The sequence below is a fragment of the Dendropsophus ebraccatus genome, chromosome 6 (assembly GCF_027789765.1).
Source record: "Dendropsophus ebraccatus isolate aDenEbr1 chromosome 6, aDenEbr1.pat, whole genome shotgun sequence".
Taxonomy (NCBI): Eukaryota; Metazoa; Chordata; class Amphibia; order Anura; family Hylidae; genus Dendropsophus; species Dendropsophus ebraccatus.
This window is the reverse complement of record NC_091459.1, coordinates 122,631,977-122,653,510: the sequence shown is the minus strand read 5'-3', so window position 1 is coordinate 122,653,510 and position 21,534 is coordinate 122,631,977. Positions and strand designations below refer to the sequence as shown.

Sequence of the window (21,534 nt, the reverse complement as noted above, 5' to 3'; positions counted from 1 at the left end):
CGAGGGGCACAGTGTCCACTCCTGCCACTCCCAATTGCTCCAATGAAACTTAAAGGGATATTGATGGCACATTGATGGTATACACCAGGAACATCGGACAGGTAAGGGGCTACAAGTGTGCAGCTCCCACACATGGAAACAGAAGAGCATAAAGCCAGCCTCACAGTGCCCCATAAAAGTGCCAGCCCTACAGTGCCCCATAGTAGTGCCACCCTCACAGTGCTACATAAGAGTAGAAGACACCAACTCCCCCAGAACAATGCCAGCTGCACAGTGCTCTTTACTATTACCAGCCACATAGTGTCCCCATAGTAGTGCCACCCTCACAGTGCTACTTAACAGTCCCAGACATAAAATCCTCCATAACAGTACCAGCTGCACAGTGCCCCTTTATAGCGACAGACTCTCGTGTCCATATAACAGTGTCACCCTTAGTGCCCCTATAACAGTGCCAGTCCCCAATGCCTCTATAACAGTGCCAGCCCCCCAGTTCCCCTATAACAGTGCCAGCCCCCAGTATTCCTATAACAATGCCAGCCCCCAGTGCCCCTATAACAGTGCCAGCCCCCCAGTGCCCCTATAACAGTGCCAATCCCCAATACCCCTATAACAGTGCCAGTCCCCCAGTGCCGCTATAACAATGCCAGCCCCCAGTACAACTGTAGCAGTGCCATCCCCCAGTCATGATTTACTATAACATGATATAGAGAAAAGATTTTTTTTCTTTAAAATCTAAAAAAGTCATTTAAAAACAACCGCATATAAATAAAATTACATAAAGTTTATAAAACAAAACACCACATAGAAAAAATTATGTAACAAGAAATCGATACTAAGAGATGTCTAGTAAAGTCCCCAGTCTGTATGTAAACATAGCCCCAACCTGGTAAACAATATCTGAGCAATACTCTGTACAAACAAATCCTCAGTGACATCAGCACTCACCCATTTTACTATGTCCGTCGCCTGCTGTCCCTACGTACGTTTTGCCTATACCCTGAAGAAAGAGGTATAGGTGAAACGTACTCCTCACCCACTCACAGCACACCTTAAATGCTCTGTAGGAAGGAAGTCACCTGGGTAGAGGAAGTGTAGCGTCTTTTGCCTCTGAATTCTGTAGAGGAAAGACGCAAGCTAGGACGCTCCCTACAGTCGTCAAGTTGGGCCCTGGTTCCTGCCAGGTCCCCAGTCTAAGTTGTGGTCTAGACAGACAGTACATGCATCTAGACACAGTTTTTCTTCAAGTAACCGTATTCCACCCTATGCAGTGTTAAGCTACCACTAGAGAGGACAAGTCAGGGATCATCCTAACCCACGCCGTGGACCAGAGGAACGCAGTGCAGGACAGTATCCTGATCTGGATAGAGCAAAGTTGCTAGAAGCCTATGCACTCTATCTCGCAGCGCGGGTGTAATCAGAAAACTCTGACCACTCTGCTCATCCCAGGTAACAAGGTCTGGGGCTTGTGTAAACAGTGAAAACCACCCCACCACGATAAGGTAGCCTCATGCTCGGGGCGGACCCTACACTGTGCTATGGCCTCTCCATGGCATACAATACGCCTGTGCTTTGGGCATGCAAGATCCGTCTTATACTTGCAAAAATAATTGCACCACCTGGGTGGGATGGGGGGAGTACACGGCCAAGTAGAGGTAGCCACTCCCCCCATCTGGAACACAGAAAAAAGGACATATTTGGTCAGCTCTCCTAGAATACCATTCACACTAGGCAGGGGCACGTTGCTATGTAAACACAAAAACACAGAAAAATGCAACAGCTCACCGCAATGGCAAGATGTAGACCCACTACAGACATGAAAATAGTATTCCCACAAAAATAATGAGGCTTTTGGTTATCATTTGCAATTATTTTTGCAGGTATAAGATGGATATTGCATGCCCAGAGCATAGGCGTATTACACACCATGGAGAGGCCATAGTACAGTGCAGGGTCTGCCCCGAACACGAGGCCACCTTATCGTGGTGGGGGGGGGGGGTTACACTGTTTACAAATGGTAACCAAAAACCTCATTATTTTTGTGGGAATTTTTTTAGTAGTTGGGAGGGATGCTTTTAACTATTTTCATGTCTGTAGTGGGTCTGTATCTTGCCATTGTGACTGTGATTTCTTGTCAAGCATCGACACAACATACACATCTTCCTTGGGTCTTCTCCCCTTTCTGTGGGTGGCAGTACCAATAGTCCGGGTGAGTCACTATTCCACTCCGGACCACCTTGATAATTACCCAAGGGACCCTGCAACAACCCGGCAGGTCAACAAGGTATAGCCGGCCCATTAAAACAAAAGCAGGTGTGCCACCATACCTGTGTGCCCAATCGGCACAATGGTGGTTACTTACAGTCATAAAATGATGGGGGTTACTTACAGTCATACAATGATGGGGGTTACTTACAGTCATACAATGATGGGGGTTACTTACAGTCATACAATGATGGGGGTTGCAGTTGAACGTAGCTATTACTGTCCTGTAATAAGTTGAGTTTAACTATTTAAATCCTAAGCCGAAAGTTACTGTTCAATTCACCTGAATGATGGGGCTTATAGTGGAGTTTATTACAGTGCTGCAATGATGGGGGTTATAGTGGAGTTTATTACAGTGCTGCAATGATGGGGTTTTATTGGAGTTTATTACAGTCCTGCAATGATGGGGGTTATAGTGGAGTTTATTACAGTGCTGCAATGATGGGGGTTACAGTTGCAGGTAACTACAAGTCCCTCCTGTGTAACTACAAGTCCCAGCCAGCCATAGTGATGAGATCCCAGTTTAGGGATGTAAAGCTCTGCCCATCCCTACTCTATGCTCTATCATTATATACAGCCCTGCTTGCTGTCAGTGACAGGCGTACAGCTCTGCCCATCTCTATACACATCCCCTATCAGTGCCCATCTCTATACAGAGCTCTGCTTGCTCTCAGTGAATGTCACATTGGCAGTGACCGCCTCCTCCAGCCCTGCTTGCTGTCAGTGAATATCACCCTGGCAGTGACAGCCTCCTCCAGCCCTGCTTGCTGTCAGTGAATGTCACCCTGGCAGTGACAGCCTCCTCCAGCTCTGCTTGCTGTCAGTAACAGCCTTCTCCAGCTCTGCTTGCTGTCAGTGAATGTCACCCTGGCAGTGACAGCCTCCTCCAGCCCTGCTTGCTGTCAGTGATAGCCTCCTCCAGCCCTGCTTGCTGTCAGTGATAGCCTCCTCCAGCCCTGCTTGCTGTCAGTGACAGCCTCCTCCAGCCCTGCTTGCTGTCAGTGAATGTCACCCTGGCAGTGACAGCCTCCTCCAGCCCTGCTTGCTGTCAGTGAATGTCACCCTGGCAGTGACAGCCTCCTCCAGCCCTGCTTGCTGTCAGTAACAGCCTCCTCCAGCCCTGCTTGCTGTCAGTGAATGTCACCCTGGCAGTGGCAGCCTCCTCCAGCCCTGCTTGCTGTCAGTGAATGTCACCCTGGCAGTGACAGCCTCCTCCAGCCCTGCTTGCTGTCAGTGAATGTCACCCTGGCAGTGACAGCCTCCTCCAGCCCTGCTTGCTGTCAGTAACAGCCTCCTCCAGCCCTGCTTGCTGTCAGTGAATGTCACCCTGGCAGTGGCAGCCTCCTCCAGCCCTGCTTGCTGTCAGTGAATGTCACCCTGGCAGTGACAGCCTCCTCCAGCCCTGCTTGCTGTCAGTGAATGTCACCCTGGCAGTGACAGCCTCCTCCAGCCCTGCTTGCTGTCAGTGAATGTCACCCTGGCAGTGACAGCCTCCTCCAGCCCTGCAGGTTCACAGCTCAGCACTAGACTATGAAGGATAAAAAAAGAGCCAGGAGGGGGGCAGTCACATGACCCCAGGTGGGAGGCCATTTTGAACCCCCCATAGGTGGACTGAAGTCAGGGAGGGGGCGGAAGTGACGTCACCAGGGGCGGAAACGGAGGGATTTCCCCCCTCCCTCCCCCCCTCCGGTTTTGGAGAGAAGGAAGATGGCGGCGAAGTCGGACGGCGTGTTGGGGGTCGGCTCCGGTTTCGCCCAGCTGCACAACCTGGACGAGGCGGCAGTGGCTGCGGTGGCGGCGGACGGCCGGGGAGGGGACGCGGACCCCGGGGAGAGCAGCTCCATCCACATCTGTCACTGCTGTAACACGTCGTCCTGCTACTGGGGCTGCCGCTCGGCCTGTCTGCGCTCCCTGCTGCGGGGACGGGGGAAGGGGCAGCAGCAGCCGCAGCGGGCGCCTCCGCCGGGGGCAGCGCACGGGGACCGGGCCTGGCTGGACTGCCTGTGGATCGTGCTGGCCCTGCTCGTCTTCTTCTGGGACGTGGGCACCGACGTGTGGCTGGCGGCGGACTACTACTCCCAGCGGGACTACGTGTGCTTCTCGCTGACGCTGGGCTTCGTGCTGGTGCCCTCCGTGCTGGTGCAGATCCTCAGCTTCAGGTGGTTCGCCCAGGATTACACCGGGGGAGGGCTGGGGGCGGTGGAGGGGCTCAGCAGCCGGGGACCCCCCATGATGGGCAACACTCATCATCACTACTACCACCGCCATCATCCCTACTCCACCACCAGCCCCGGGGCCGACAGGTTCTGCCGCCTGTCTGTGTGGATCTGGCAGACTGTCATCCATGTGCTGCAGATGGGGCAAGTCTGGAGGTAAGAGGGGCTGCAAGGGGTTAATGCTGACTGGGGGGTTGCTGCTCTGGGGGATCATACTTCAGCTGTGTGAATAGAATGCAGGTGGGGTGCACTCATCTGGGGGACACTGCTGGTGTTGCAATGAATGGCGCCCCCTCCTGTGGAGCTGGTGATGTGGGGCACTGCATATGATACCTTGATATAGTCATATAATATAAGACTGCTATATACCAAGTGCAATGGGGGCACAGGAGTAGTGGGTGCATGCATCCTGCCTATGGAGTTACCCAGGAGTGGGTTATACAGCTATCCTATACACAAGTACAGCAGGGCTATATACATGCATCTTACATATGGTGGTGCAGGAATCCTGTATAAAGAGTGGGGTATACAAATATCCTATATACAAGTACATCAGGGCTATATACATGCATCTTACATATGGAATCATGCATGTAGCGTGGGGTATACAGCTATCCTGCATGTAGAGTGTGTGTGTGTGGGGGGTATACAGCTCTCCTGCATGTAGAGTGGGTTGTATACAGCTCTCTTGCATGTAGAGTGGCTTGTATATAGCTCTCTTGCATGTACAGTGGGTTGTATACAGCTCTCCTGCATGTACAGTGGGTTGTATACAGCTCCCCTGCATGTAGAGTGGGTTGTATACAGCTCTCTTGCATGTACAGTGGGTTGTATACAGCTCCCCTGCATGTAGAGTGGGTTGTATACAGCTCTCTTGCATGTAGAGTGGGTTGTATACAGCTCTCTTGCATGTAGAGTGGGTTGTATACAGCTCTCTTGCATGTAGAGTGGGTTGTATACAGCTCCCCTGCATGTAGAGTGGGTTGTATACAGCTCTCTTGCATGTAGAGTGGGTTGTATACAGCTCTCTTGCATGTAGAGTGGGTTGTATACAGCTCTCTTGCATGTAGAGTGGGTTGTATACAGCTCTCTTGCATGTAGAGTGGGTTGTATACAGCTCTCTTGCATGTAGAGTGGGTTGTATACAGCTCTCTTGCATGTACAGTGGGTTGTATACAGCTCTCCTGCATGTACAGTGGGTTGTATACAGCTCTCCTGCATGTACAGTGGGTTGTATACAGCTCTCCTGCATGTACAGTGGGTTGTATACAGCTCTCCTGCCTGTATCGTGGGGGTATACAGCTCTCCTGCATTTGCATGCTCAGCAGTAGGGGGCACATAGGTCCTGTATAAGCAGGTACAGGAATAGGTTATACATGCACTTGTATATGGAGATTGGAGGGTTTGCAGGCATCTTGCATGTGGAGTGGGGGATACAGCTGTAAGGGTTTGGGGGTACACAGCTGTCTGTATGTGCAGGGATCCTGTGTATGGTGTGTATATGTATCTTGCATGTGGAGTTGGGTATATAGCTATCTCATGATCCAGGGTCTGGGGTATACGGCTATCATGCATGCCATGATTCAGGGATGGATACACAGCTAGTAGTGGGTAAGCAGTGCCTAATCCGCTGATGTGTAATACATGAGTGCTTAGTGCCTGGCTAATGCCCATTAACCTTCACCCAGGAGCTGTATGGGCCTGTGGGGCTGGCGCTGGCTGCTGGGCCACACTCAGTAACCTTCCTGCCATCCTGAGAGGTGGGGATCACACAGCAGGAGACGCTGCAGCCTCAGACCTGTCTGCTCCACACCCTGATGTCTCTGTATACATTGCAGACATGGGGAGAGATGCGGGGGGACCCAGGCGGAGGATCCGCTGCATGTGACGGGGGATTGGTGCAATGTCAGGAGCCGAGCTGGGAGTGTTTGTCAGGCAGGTCAGGTATTGTGTGGGCGCTGAGAGCAGCCCTGGTGCTAACCGCAGTCCATGCATCCCTAGCCTGGGGCTGTATACTATAGACAGGGGGCTGTATACTATAGACAGGGGGCTGTATACTATAGACAGGGGGCTGTATACTATAGACAGGGGGCTGTATACTATAGACAGGGGGCTGTATACTATAGACAGGGGGCTGTATACTATAGACAGGGGGCTGTATACTATAGACAGGGAACTGTTATACTGAGGTGCTGTATACTATAGTCAGGGAGCTGTTATACTGAGGTACTGTATACTATAGACAGGGAGCTGTCCTTATACTGAGGTGCTGTATACTATAGACAGGAAGCTGTCCTTATACTGAGGTGCTGTATACTATAGTCAGGGAGCTGTCCCTATACTGAGGTGCTGATATGTATACAGGGAGCTGTCCTTATACTGAGGTGCTGTGTACTATAGTCAGGGAGCTGTCCTTATACTGAAGTGCTGTGTACTATAGACAGGGAGCTGTCCTTATACTGAGGTGCTGTATACTATAGTCAGGGAGCTGTCCTTATACTGAGGTGCTGTGTACTATAGTCAGGGAGCTGTCCTTATACTGAAGTGCTGTGTACTATAGACAGGGAGCTGTCCTTATACTGAGGTGCTGTATACTATAGACAGGGAGCTGTCCTTATACTGAGGTGCTGTATACTATAGACAGGGAGCTGTCCTTATACTGAGGTGCTGTATACTACAGACAGGGAGCTGTCCTTATACTGAGGTGCTGTATACTACAGACAGGGAGCTGTCCCTATACTGAGGTGCTGTATACTACAGACAGGGAGCTGTCCCTATACTGAGGTGCTGATATGTATACAGGGAGCTGTCCTTATACTGAGGTGCTGTATACTACAGACAGGGAGCTGTCCCTATACTGAGGTGCTGTATACTACAGACAGGGAGCTGTCCCTATACTGAGGTGCTGATATGTATACAGGGAGCTGTCCCTATACTGAGGTGCTGTATACTATAGACAGGGAGCTGTCCTTATACTGAGGTGCTGTATACTATAGTCAGGGAGCTGTCCTTATACTGAGGTGCTGTATACTATAGACAGGGAGCTGTCCCTATACTGAGGTGCTGTATACTATAGACAGGGAGCTGTCCTTATACTGAGGTGCTGTATACTATAGACAGGGAGCTGTCCCTATACTGAGGTGCTGATATGTATACAGGGAGCTGTCCCTATACTGAGGTGCTGTATACTATAGACAGGGAGCTGTCCTTATACTGAGGTGCTGTATACTACAGACAGGTAGCTGTCCCTATACTGAGGTGCTGATATGTATACAGGGAGCTGTCCCTATACTGAGGTGCTGATATGTATACAGGGAGCTGTCCCTATACTGAGGTGCTGTATACTATAGTCAGGGAGCTGTCCTTATACTGAGGTGCTGTATACTATAGACAGGGAGCTGTCTCTATACTGTGGTGCTGTATACTATAGACAGGGAGCTGTCCTTATACTGAGGTGCTGATATGTATACAGGGAGCTGTCCTTATACTGAGGTGCTGTATACTATAGACAGGGAGCTGTCCTTATACTGAGGTGCTGTATACTATAGACAAGGAGCTGTCCCTAAATTGAGGTGCTGAACTTTATAATGTATACAGGAGGTATATACCATAATCTGTGGAGGTATACAGTAGGCAGTAAGATGTCTTACAGAGGTGCTAAGGTCAGAACATAGACTGGTAACTTTCCTTATATATAGTTACTGAACTCCTTGCAGTTACTGGAGGTATATACAGTGTATATCACATACTGATATATACAGGAGCTACTTACAGGCGGTATATACATTGTATATCTCATACTCATATATACTGAGATACTTACAGGAGGTATATACAGTGTATCTCACAAACTGATATATACAGGCAGTATATACAGTGTATATCACATACTGATATATACAGGAGCTACTTACAGGCGGTATATACAGTGTATCTCACAAACTGATATATACTGATATATACAGGAGGTATATACAGTGTATATCACATACGGATATATACTAATATATACAGGAGCTTCTTACAGGATGTATATACAGTGTATATCACATACTGATATATACAGGCGCTACATACAGGATGTATATACAGTGTATATCACATACTGATATATACAGGCGCTACATACAGGCGGTATATACATTGTATATCTCATACTGATATATACAGGCGGTATATACAGTGTATATCACATACTGATATATACTGAGCTAATTACAGGTGGTATATACAGTGTATATCACATACTGATATATACAGGAGCTGGGACACTTGATAAGAGGCCGGTATTCGCTCTGTGCATTATGTCTGTCAGTTTCTGTAGGGCGCTGTCATCTCCATGCAGTAGTGCAGCCTCCTATCTATATATAGAGCACTCCACCTCCTCCATACAGTAGTGCAGCCTCCTATCTCTATATAGAGCACTCCACCTCCTCCTCCATACAGTATTGCAGCCTCCTATCTCTCTATATAGAGCACTCCACCTCCTCCTCCATACAGTAGTGCAGCCTCCTATCTCTATATAGAGCCCTCCACCTCCTCCATACAGTAGTGCAGCCTCCTGTCTCTATATAGAACCCTCCACCTCCTCCTCCATACAGTATTGCAGCCTCCTATCTCTCTATATAGAGCACTCCACCACCACCTCCATACAGTAGTGCAGCCTCCTGTCTCTATATAGAACCCTCCACCACCTCCTCCTCCATACAGTAGTGCAGCCTCCTATCTCTATATAGAGCCCTCCACCTCCTCCTCCATACAGTAGTGCAGCCTCCTGTCTCTATATAGAGCCCTCCATCAACGACTTTCCTGAGGTCTCTTCTCATCCCCAGGCAGTTATGTATTGTATGTATGTTATGTATATGTGTATGTATGTTATGTATATGTGTATGTATGTTATGTATATGTGTATGTATGTTATGTATATGTGTATGTATGTTATGTATATGTGTATGTATGTTATGTATGTATGTTATGTATATGTGTATGTATGTTATGTATTGTATGTATGTTATGTATATGTGTGTGTATGTTATGTATATGTGTATGTATGTTATGTATTGTATGTATGTTATGTATATGTGTGTGATGTGTAATCTTGGCGGTGTACATCATGGAGCAGACTCCTCCTTTTGGTTCCTGAATTCCTCTCCTTCTCCCTCCCAGGTTCCTCAGCAGACTCCCCCTCCCCCGGCAGGCTTGGGGAGGCTGTGCCTGTGATATAAGGCACCTTGCTCAGGCTGCAGAATGTCATTCTGTCTCCAGCCTTTGGCTGCCGGAAGGGAAATAAACCCTAGGTTGGCCTGTGGTTCCTTCCTACCCAGCGCCTGGCATTGTGGGATTCCATAGCCGGGCCGATAATGGTCTCTAATCTTCTCTTCCTCCCCCAGACTGGTAAACAGATGCAGCTGGGCAGGATTTTCTAGCTTTTAAGCAGTGACATGCTTGCGTTCCCAAGATGTATGGCTGGCACTTCATGGTGTACGCGCCTGCAGCTGGGCACTGTGCTCGGATGAGGAGAGTGTGGGGGAGGTTAAAATCCGTGAAGGTGGGAACTGCCGCAGCTCGTGACTGCTTGCCCCCCCCCCCCCCCTCCCGACGCCTTTTACGTTTACAGATTTCTTCTTCATGTGCACGGAGAACATTACAGGAATACAGATCCATGGAGTGATCTCCTCAGCAGGCACGGCTGACCTTTTAGGAATCATGGTGTCTGGGTTGTGTACTATAGGATTATGGGATTCTACAGCTTCACCTACCTATCGTCATGATGTAATTTTCAGGAATCTGCTCCCGTTATGGACGCCAGATCACAAGATTGAGTCCAACTTTTAGGAGGTTTTCTCTCGCTGTCCGTGGTTCTTGTTTTTGCACGTATGGTAGTCAGTGGTTGTCGGACCTGTGGATGGTCGGGACTCTTGTCTGGCTCTATTGACTATAATATAGTAGTGGATAGTTTGATCAAGGTTAGGATTGGATATTTGAGTCCTCCAAAGTTTCCTGGGGCATTTGCCTTCTGGTTCTTTCCTATTTCTTTCTATAATAAAGGGGTTCTCTGCTCTTAGCAATGCCTACATGTTACACGTGAACTTTTACCAATGATCAGCTGGAATCAATAATAAAACCTGTTCAGTTACTCTATAGCACCCCCACAGGGAAGATGAGGTATTATTCAGTGTCCATTCAAATCAATGGGTTTTCTGTGTAATGCCGGACAAGAGATAGAGACCTAGGGGGAGATTTATCAAACATTGTGTAAAGTGAAACTGGCTCAGTTGCCCCTAGCAACCAATCAGATTCCACCTTTCATTTTCCAAAGAGTCTGTGACTAATGAAAGGTGGAATCTGATTGGTTGCTGGGGGCCATGTTTGATAAATCTCCCCCCTAGAGTCCTGAACTGGACAGCCCCTTTAGGAGAGACAGCATTGGCTTTTGTTGATCTCTAAAATATAGATAGATACAGAGCATCACAGTAGTATCGCTGCTTTCTATTGTAGTGGTTATAGTATTAACCCTCTGTTTTCCAGCCGTATTGTATATCCTGTCCAGTTATCCGACAGCAGCCGGAGCTGAATGTAGCATCTCTTAGTGTTCAGTCCATCTCCTCCCCTATGAATATTATCATTGCAGTGATAAGAGTCCCCCTTTCTCTGGTCGTGTGTATGTGTTTGTATGTGTGTGTGTGTGTGTGTGTGTGTGTGTGTGTATATATATATATATATATATATATATATATATATATATATATATATATATATATATATATATATATATATATATATATATATATATATATAATATTTATGTGGGTCCATGCTCTACCTGCACTGTCTACAGCAGTTGTTTTCCAGTGGTTATTGGGGATTTTTATACACTGGTAGTAAGGTTTCTCTGGAGGTCGGGACGTTGGTATACATCTGTACATAGAGGGTTAATCACATCGCTAATTGTATTTGCTTTGATAAAACCCAAATATTGTACATGACATTATTTTTATTGGATTATATGCAGCATCTGCCTCTCCCTGTAAGTGGTGTAAACACAGGCAGTACTGCCTCCCAGTCTGTCCCTGTAAATGATGTAGGTACAGATAGTACTGCCTCCCAGTCTCTCTCTGTAAATGATGTAGGTACAGATAGTACTGCCTCCCTGTCTCTCTGTAAATGATGTAGGTACAGATAGTACTGCCTCCCTGTCTCTCTCTCTGTAAATGATGTAGGTACAGATAGTACTGCCTCCCTGTCTCTCTCTCTGTAAATGATGTAGGTACAGATAGTACTGCCTCCCTGTCTCTCTCTCTGTAAATGCTAGTTCTCTCTCTCTCTCTCTCTCTCTCTAATATTACACGGGACGATAATCTGCTGAATCGGCCCTATCCGGCCGCTGATTGTTCCGTGTAATAAAGACAATGATCAGCCGATGATCGTTGTCATCGGCTGATTGTTGATATAGGTTCTGACCTATAATTATCGGGCACCGACCGCGCATCGCTACGTTTAATACCGGTGCGCTGACGATATGCAAAGAAGAATACATTACCTTTCCAGGCTGCAGGGATCCTCTTGTTTCTGTGCTTCTCCCCCGGGCTTCTTCAGAGCGGCCTGTCTCTGCTGACAGGCCACTCAGCCAATCACTGGCCTGTCAGCTGAGAGGAGCCCTGAAGCCTGGATAGGTAATGTATAAAGTTTAAACAAGGGCTGCAAGGACGTCGGTAACGATGTCCCTGCAGCCCTTGTTAAACAATTATCGGGCTGTGTAATAGGCCCAGTAAACAACCTAGCAGATCGGCGCTCGCTTACATTTATTATGGGGCCTTCATCGGCTCGTGTAATACTACCTAGATTATACTACTGTCCCTTCTCCTTAAGTAAATGCCATAGGCACAGATAGTAGATTCTGGATAATGAAAGAGAAGCCGGAGAGCATAACATTACTGCTGGGCTCGCAAATCTAACCTAAATATTTCAGGCCATGATTTTGGCCTTATGTATGAGCAGGGGCTTGTCTATGGCTGTGTGCCTTTTATCTGGCAGAATGATAGGGGAGGGGGCCAGTGCTGCTCTGTAATGATGACCCTTTACACCTTCCCCTACTGTACTCTCCTGCTGCAGCTTCTTTTATTGCTCTTCTTTGCTGCATTTCTCTATAATCTGGGACATATAATTACTTCGCTGCCATTGAATAAAACTGTTCTTTGAATAGATCTCTTCCTAGAGAGCAGCCGCGTGTCATGTCCACCAGCGAAGAATAGCAATACTGCCTGATCTAATGCCACGGATTAAATTACAGGAGCACGCTGGGAAGAATAGGCTTTATAATTGAGCAGGGACACGGACAGGAAGCTTTCCTACTAAGTAAAAGTCTAGCGAGCTCCCCATGGTCATTCTCTCAAGCCAGCACGCCAGATCATTCATCCAGTGTAGTCAGGACAAGGGCCTTCATAACACATTGGAGAGCCCAGTACTTCACACAGACCCTGCATTTAAAGGGGAACTCTGACATTTTTTTTTTCTTTCAGATCAACTGGTGTCAGAAAATTATATAGATTTGTAATTGACTTCTATTTAAAAATCTCCAGTGCTTATCAGCTGCTGTATGTCATGCAGGAAGTGGTGTATTCTTCCAGTCTGGTATACTCTTTGCTGTCACCTCGGGAACTGCCCAGAGCAGCAGAGGTTTACTATGGGGATTTGCTGCTGCTCTGGCCAGAGGTGGCAGCAGAGAGCACTGTCTATATTATCCATTCAGCGGTGTGGCCAGCTCAGTAGGCAGTCAGGGGGTGACAGAATCACGTTAACATCCACAGTGCAGACAGAATTTTTAAAGGGGTCCTGAGGTTGTATGCAGTATTACATAGCTCCATTCACTTCAATGCAATAGCTGCAGTACCGCACACAGACTGAGGATAGGGGTGGCATTAATTACTAACAATATGTGTTCTGATTGTTCTATAGGCAAACACAATGTAGCTAAACTAATAACACACAGGTAGTTTTACCGTTTGTCTTATTGAGCACATTGAGTAAACCTCCACAGTGCAGGAAAAAATGGTAAGTAAATTCCCTCGATTTCTGCTTTGATTACTAATTAAATGTGATCTGGCTGTTCTCTGTAGGCAAACACGATGTAACAAGGCGACTAACACACAGACGCTTCTATTGGTCATGTCTTTTAGTGAGCAAACATCCAAAGTGAAGGGAGAGAAAAAAAAGTGAACCCTTAAATTTGTAATTCTAGGGAGATGGTGAATGGAGGTACACTCAAGTCTTTAACAATGATTGACAATGGTCGGTGTCCTGTGACTTATACACCTTCCCTGGCACTTCAGCTCATGGATGACACTGTGTGATTTCCGTATGTCTTTATTTATTTATTTATTTATTCATTCATTTCAGTCATTTATTTTTTTTTACCAACAGGAAAGTGTCATAAAGGTGTATACCAACACCTACCGATCCCAAGAACAGAGACGCAGAGCCCCCCTTTATACTATCCTAACACCTATTCATCCCCAGAACAAAGAAGCAGAGCCCTCCTTATACTATCCTAACACCTATCCATACCTAGAACAGACGCAGAGCCCCCCTTTATACTATCCTAACACCTATCCATCCCTAGAACAGAGACGCAGAGCCCCCCTTTATACTGTCCTAACACCTATCCATCCCTAGAACAGAGACGCAGAGCCCCCCTTTATACTGTCCTAACACCTTTCCATCCCCAGAACAGAGAAGCAGAACCCCCCTTTATACTAATCCTAACACCTATCCATCCCCAGAACAGAGAAGCAGAACCCCCCTTTATACTAATCCTAACACCTATCCATCCCCAGAACAGAGAAACAGAACCCCCCTTTATACTATCCTAACCCCTATCCATCCCTAGAACAGAGACGCAGAGCCCCCCTTTATACTATCCTAACACCTATCCATCCCCAGAACAGAGAAGCAGAACCCCCCTTTATACTATCCTAACACCTATCCATCCCCAAAACAGTAGAGAAGCAGAGATGCCCTTTATACTATCCCAACACCTATGCATACCAGGAACAGAGAAGCGGAGCCCCCCCTTATACTGTCCCGGCTCGGCCCTCTGTAGCCCACACTTTGCAGTTATCAGACACTTGTGGCACCATGGAAGCTGAGGATTAGATGGGTTCTTGTCCACCATGACTCCCCCATGTTACATATACACCTATACGTGTTCTAATCACTGTGACCTCAGCAGATTCTGCCAGTATTATCCCCCATAATGATGTACTGTATATTTGGTTTTCATTACATGTATGTTCTTATTTCTTTGTATTTTCGTTGTACCATTTTGTTCATTAAAGTTTCATTTCATTAAATCTTTGTATTTGTGTTTTTCTGTTATGTTTTTGTGCTTTATAGTTATCATTTTATGCCAATTTTCAGTTCCAATGGGATTTTATAGAAGGGTTTAAAGGGGTTATCCAGTGCTACCAAAACATGGCCACTTTCCCCCTACTGTTGTCTCCAGTTTGGGTGGGGTTTTGAAACTCGGTTCCATTGAAGTAAATGGAGCTTAATTGCAAACTGCACCTGAGCTGGAGACAACAGTAGGGGGAAAGTGGCCATGTTTTGTAGCGCTGGATAACCCCTTTAAGTAAATGGTGACGGCCCGTAACTCCACTCACTCACATAATATACAAGGTGATGTCATAGTACAGGGATAATACACGCAGTGATGTCACAGTACAGGGGTAATACACGCAGTGATGTCACAGTACAGGGGTAATACACGCAGTGATGTCACAGTACAGGGGATAATACACACAGTGATGTCACAGTACAGGGATAATACATACAGTGATGTCACAGTACAGGGATAATACACGCAGTGATGTCACAGTACAGGGGTAATACACGCAGTGATGTCACAGTACAGGGGTAATACACGCAGTGATGTCACAGTACAGGGGATAATACACACAGTGATGTCACAGTACAGGGATAATACATACAGTGATGTCACAGTACAGGGATAATACACGCAGTGATGTCACAGTACAGGGGTAATACACGCAGTGATGTCACAGTACAGGGGTAATACACGCAGTGATGTCACAGTACAGGGGATAATACACGCAGTGATGTCACAGTACAGGGATAATACATACAGTGATGTCACAGTACAGGGATAATGTAGAAGGTAACATTACAGTTCAGATCAATTCACGCCAATGGAACTGATCTGCAAAACCCCACGTTCAAAGTAAGGATGTTAGTGGAGCTGTTTCTGGAAGAAGCAGCCATGTTTTTCTAAGCCTGGACTACTCTTTTGGTTTATTAAGGGACACCGAATCAGCCATAAATATGTAATGGTTGTGGATGCCCCTGATTGTGATAACGGAGGTCCTGTGAGGGTCAGGACCGGCTCCTTACAGAAAGCTGACCATTATAATTCCCCAGATAGATTACAATATATAGACCTTTACCTGGCCAATGTTGGGTCTGGTTAATCCTATCTTTCAGCACTGGCTCTCATGCAGAGTCACCGGTAGTCGCTCAGTGCACCATTTTAGCGGATGTGTGGGGGTCTCCTGCAGCCTGGAAGGGGATATCTGTCTCCTATTTCCCTGGCTATTAAATATGGATGAAGTACATGTGTTGTGCCTTCAGCCAAGACACAACATGTTGACCTCTCCTCATGTATATGGGATATTGAAGGGCTTCTAATCATAGGTAACATGGCAGGACCCATCCATACACTCTGCCCTCATGTCTTATAGGGGCCACCACACCTGCACAGGTAACACAGCCATTATGGAAATCCACTATTATAGCTCCTCTTTGCTTTGTATGCACATTTACCTTGGTTGTCCTATCAGTCTGCGCCCCCAAAGGTTCTTACAATCTAGTTCTGTATCCGAAACCCAACTAAATCATATCGATCAATGGTCTCTAACCCCCGCGCTCTCTGGCTATTCTAAATCTAAACTTCCAGCATGCTGAGAGGTGTAGTTTTACACAGTACAGGGAGAATACACACAGTGATGTCACAGTACAGGGAGAATACACACAGTGATGTCACAGTACAGGGAGAATACACAGTGATGTCACAGTACAGGGATAATACATACAGTGATGTCACATTACAGGAATAATATACACAGTGATGTCACAGTACAGGGAGAATACACACAGTGATGTCACAGTACAGGGAGAATACACACAGTGATGTCACAGTACAGGGAGAATACACACAGTGATGTCACAGTACAGGGAGAATACACAGTGATGTCACAGTATAGGGATAATACACAGTGATGTCACATTACAGGAATAATATACACAGTGATGTCACAGTACAGGGAGAATACACAGTGATGTCACAGTATAGGGATAATACACACAGTGATGTCACAGTACAGGGATAATACACACAGTGATGTCACAGTACAGGGATAATACACACAGTGATTTTACAGTACAGGGATAATACACACAGTGATGTCACAGTACAGGGACAATACACACAGTGATGTCACAGTACAGGCATAACACACAGTGATGTCACAGTACAGGGATAATACACAGTGATGTCACAGTACAGGGATAATACACACGTGTGTACAGAGGGACAGGGGTGTATGACTATACAGGGGGCACATAAGGATAGGGATGTATGACTATACATGGGGGCACATACACAGGTGCAGAGACACTGCATGCTGGAACCTGTAGTCCCCTCAGTAACAATGCAGGGCCCATGCTGGGGGAGGGGTAAGCGCACTGACCAGCCAGTTATCCTCCTTCTCCAGGCCCTACCAGCGGTAACACAGTCATGTACCTGGAGTCCAGCTCTAGAATGCTCTAGAAGAGAGTGAATCCTCTGCCTACAGGACAGCAGCTCTGACACTGACAGTGAGCCACCCCCGCTGCTGCCCTGCCATCCAGGAACAGCCACCCAGAGATCTTCACCTTCAGTGTGGAGTCCTGTGACCCCTGTAAAGCCCCAGCACAGGGGAGACCTCCCAGAGCACTCTACCCGGCCAAGCTGCAGTAATACCTGCCTGTGCCCTTCCCCAATCACAGCGCACTGACAGGCCGGGCAGGGTGAGGGGCACGCACTGATTGACGGGACAGTTGGCGGTGAAGCGCACTGACAGGTTGGGTGGGTGGAAGTGCACTGTCGGCTGGGTGAGGGGGGGGGGGCACTGACGCATACAGCGCTGCATCAACCTGTGCAGCGCTCACAGCTCAGACCTCAGGCAGGGAGATAAACATACCGCTAATACCGTCCTCGCTTGGCAAAGTTAAGGTCGGTTAACCGATGTCGGAGACGGTATCTGTATTTTCACGTATATCGCCCAGCCCTAACCGCACACAACACTGAAAAGTGCCATTCATATCAAACTGCCCGCACTAGCATTAGACTTTGATATTGAGGTGGGGGCCACAAACTATTGTCCTGAGGGCCGCGAGTTTGAGACCCCTGATCTACATCCTTATCAGCATATGTGTACATTGATGTGTATGGTGACTTTGTTTCCACACGCTATAAAGATTTTTTTTGAAATGTGTATTTTATTCTTTATTATTATTACACCAGTTTAGGTCTTTTACGCTATTCTCCTTTTTTTTGCAAAACAGCGCCACCCCTGTCCTCAGGTTGTGTAGGGTATTACAAGTCAGCTCCATATACGACAACGAAACCCACCCCCAACCTGAGGACAGGAGTGGCCATGTTCTTCCAAGCCTGGATTGCCCCTTTAAGCCTTCATTTCTTTTAGCATTTAGCAGCCATGATCCTCGGATTCTATTCCCTCCACCCTAATTGGTGACAGTCCTAACTCCATCTCCCTGGACGCCCCCCCACAAGCCGCAGAAGGAAATTCTTAGCGGCAGATCAGAGAGCCGCGTCCTCTTGTTAACATGAAAGTCGCGGCTGTGTGCCTTTGAATCGCGACTGATTTTTTTTTTTCTTGAAAAAATATAATAAAATACAAAAGCCTCCGGTTATTTAACATAGAATGAAATGCGAGGAATGCCCACAAGTTCACAGACGGCGACGCAGCCGCAGCCTCAGCCGGGTCTGGTGTGTTCCATCAGCAGCCATGAATATATTACAACTAAGGCGGTGATGTTATAGGATAGTCACTAACATCATCACTGCTTCCTGCAAGATCAGCTTATCCTTTCCTGAAATACTCTGTGCTGCAGAAAAAGGGGTGGGAGGGTCTCTGCTCCTTCTACTATGTGAGGCTCAGTCAGTGACCTCTCATCATGAGGCTACACATCACAAGCATTCACACCACAGCAGATTGTCTCCTGAAATACTCTGTGCTGCAGAAAAAGGGGTGGGAGGGTCTCTGCTCCTTCTACTATGTGAGGCTCAGTCAGTGACCTCTCATCATGAGGCTACACATCACAAGCATTCACACCACAGCAGATTGTCTCCTGAAATACTCTGTGCTGCAGGAAAGGGGTTGCACATCACAAGTAGTCAGCTCTTCACATGATTTTACAGGTCACTGCATCCCACCAGATGAATACACTTCTATCCTGAAATACTCTGTGCTGCTAGGGACTCTTCTACATCAGTCTGTTTCCACATTACCTTGGTTATCACATAAGAGGACAGGTCACTACTCCCTAAAGTGAGAACACACAAGTTCTGAAATACTCTGTGCTGCTGAGAGACCCTGTACCTTCCACTATCAGTCTGCTTTTCTCCATTCTCATCATAACACTGTCCCTATGCATGCAGCCCTGTCCTCATTAGCATCCTTAGGTAATTGCCCCCTGAAATACTCTGTGCCCACTCAATATAACAGCCGTTGTTTTAAAATAACAGCAAATATTTGCCATTAAATGGCGGCCATCCACTCAATTTCAACATTGTGTGAACAGATCCTTTCTGTGTTTTTAATCCACTCCTGGTTTTGGTTGCAATATGAGGACCACAATACTGACTGAAATATACGTAGTGTGAACCCAGCCTAAGTCTGTGACCTCCCTTAAGATCTGCAACACAGGTGCAGGATGGGCCCATGTTATGGTCATAGGTCCTGGAGTTATAAAGTGTCTAATTCCCTGAACTAATATACTTCATAATAGCTGGATGTAAGCCAATATGTTCCTATTCACTGACAGCAAGTGGAAATCTTAAAGGGGTACTCCGGCAAAACATCAACTGGTGTCAGAAAGTTATATAGATTTGTAAATTACATCTATTTGAAAATCTCCATTATTCCAGTACTTACAAGCTGCTGTATGTCCTGCAGGAAGTGGTGTATTCTTTCCAGTCTGACACAGTGCTCTCTGCTGCCACCTCTGTCCATGTCAGGAACTGTCCAGAGCAGGAGAGATTTCTGTGGGGATTTGCACCTGCTCTGGACAGTTCCTGACATGGACAGAGGGGGCAGAAGGGACTTCCTGCAGGACATACAGCAGCTGATAAGTACTGGAAGATTAGAAATTTTTAAATAAAAGTAATTTACAAATCTTATAACTTTTATACCCCTTTAAACCTGGTGATGAAACACAAACTATATTAGAAAGTTGCGGAACTCTCCCACTGCCAGCCTGTATTCATCGTGCACTCGTCTCTATATACAGTGACTTTGGCGCCATCCTCGTCTCGCTGATAATTCGCCTGTTTTCATCCTGTGATTGGAGGAAGGTTGGGAAGGAAAATAGCAATTACTAAAGCCGTTTATATTATTAAGCTCCGTAATTCTTCCTTCTCTTCAGACACAATTGAAAAATGGCTGCACGGGATAAAAGCAGTATTTATGTCGGCAGCTGGTGGCGTTGGGTGGATCTAATCAGCGCTTTTATTTCGGTCCTGTCTTGGGGGGGGGAGCCATCATACTCCCTATGTGCAGCTGCGATGGACAGTAAGACCAATATGGGGATTTGTCGCTTAACAAGATACAATAAATCTGCACACACAAAACATGTACACCCATCTACATATGAACAAGCAATCCGATAACTATAGTGTAAACGCTATAACTATATATACTAATACACTGACTCTAAGTATAAAAAAAAAAATACGTAGACGCTCACATTATAAACAAGACATGAAAAATGTATGATAAATATCACACACATATATATATATATATATATATATATATATATATATATATATATATATATATATATATATGGTGCCTTGGATTACGAGCATAATTCGTTCCAGGACCGTGCTTGTAATCCAAATCACTCTTAAACCAAAGTGAATTTTCCCATAAGGAATCATTGAAATGTAGATAATTGGTTCCACACCCCAAAATAATTTTTTATTCTGAATAACATAAAAAACTAATGAAACAAACATTTAGAAACAGCTGAATATGTGATATTATAAGTTACTGTACAGCATAGCAATCAGCATGTGGAGTATAATATATAGTAAGTGCATAAACCAGGAAAAAAACAGCAGCAGTTTGTAGATACAGGATGGAATTGCAGATCCCCATAATGCAGTAGCGTAGTACAACAGGCTAGAATAGAGAAGCGGGGCTGCTGTCAGAGGTCTATGTGGTCACATGACAGCAATGGGGAAGGGGCGAGTATGGCACATTATAGTGCAGGCACATTATAGCAGCAGTTTGTATAGCTAAGTGTAAATGCAGGCACATTATAGCAGAAGTGTGTATAGCTGAGTGTAAGTGCAGGCTTATTATAGCAACAGTGTATATAGCTAAATGTAAGTGCAGGCACATTATATCAGCAGTGTGTATAGCTGAGTGTAAGTGCAGGTACATTATAGCAGCAGTGTGTATAGCTGAGTGAAAGTTCAGGTACATTATAGCAGCAGTGTGTATAGCTGAGTGTAAGTGCAGGCACATTATAGCAGCAGTGTGCATAGCTGAGTGTAAGTGCAGGTACATTATAGCAGAAGTGTGTATAGCTGAGTGTAAGTGCAGGCACATTATAGCAGCAGTGTGCATAGCTGAGTGTAAGTGCAGGTACATTATAGCAGAAGTGTGTATAGCTAAGTGTAAGTGCAGGCACATTATAGCAGCAGTGTGTATAGCTGAGTGAAAGTTCAGGTACATTATAGCAGCAGTGTGTA

The 21,534-nt window shown here is 46.3% G+C and overlaps 1 protein-coding gene across 1 annotated transcript in view; it reads left to right on the top strand.

Moving 5' to 3' along the window:
• Window positions 1–3,962: 3,962 nt before the first annotated feature.
• The window catches only part of XKR6 (XK related 6), a 158,037-nt gene continuing 140,465 nt past the window's right edge, over window positions 3,963–21,534 (top strand). Inside the window, exon 1 of the mRNA XM_069975814.1 lies at window positions 3,963–4,634. Within this exon, the coding sequence (XP_069831915.1) occupies window positions 3,970–4,634 (665 nt within the window). The 5' untranslated portion in view covers window positions 3,963–3,969. The remainder of the gene's footprint in view (window positions 4,635–21,534) is intronic.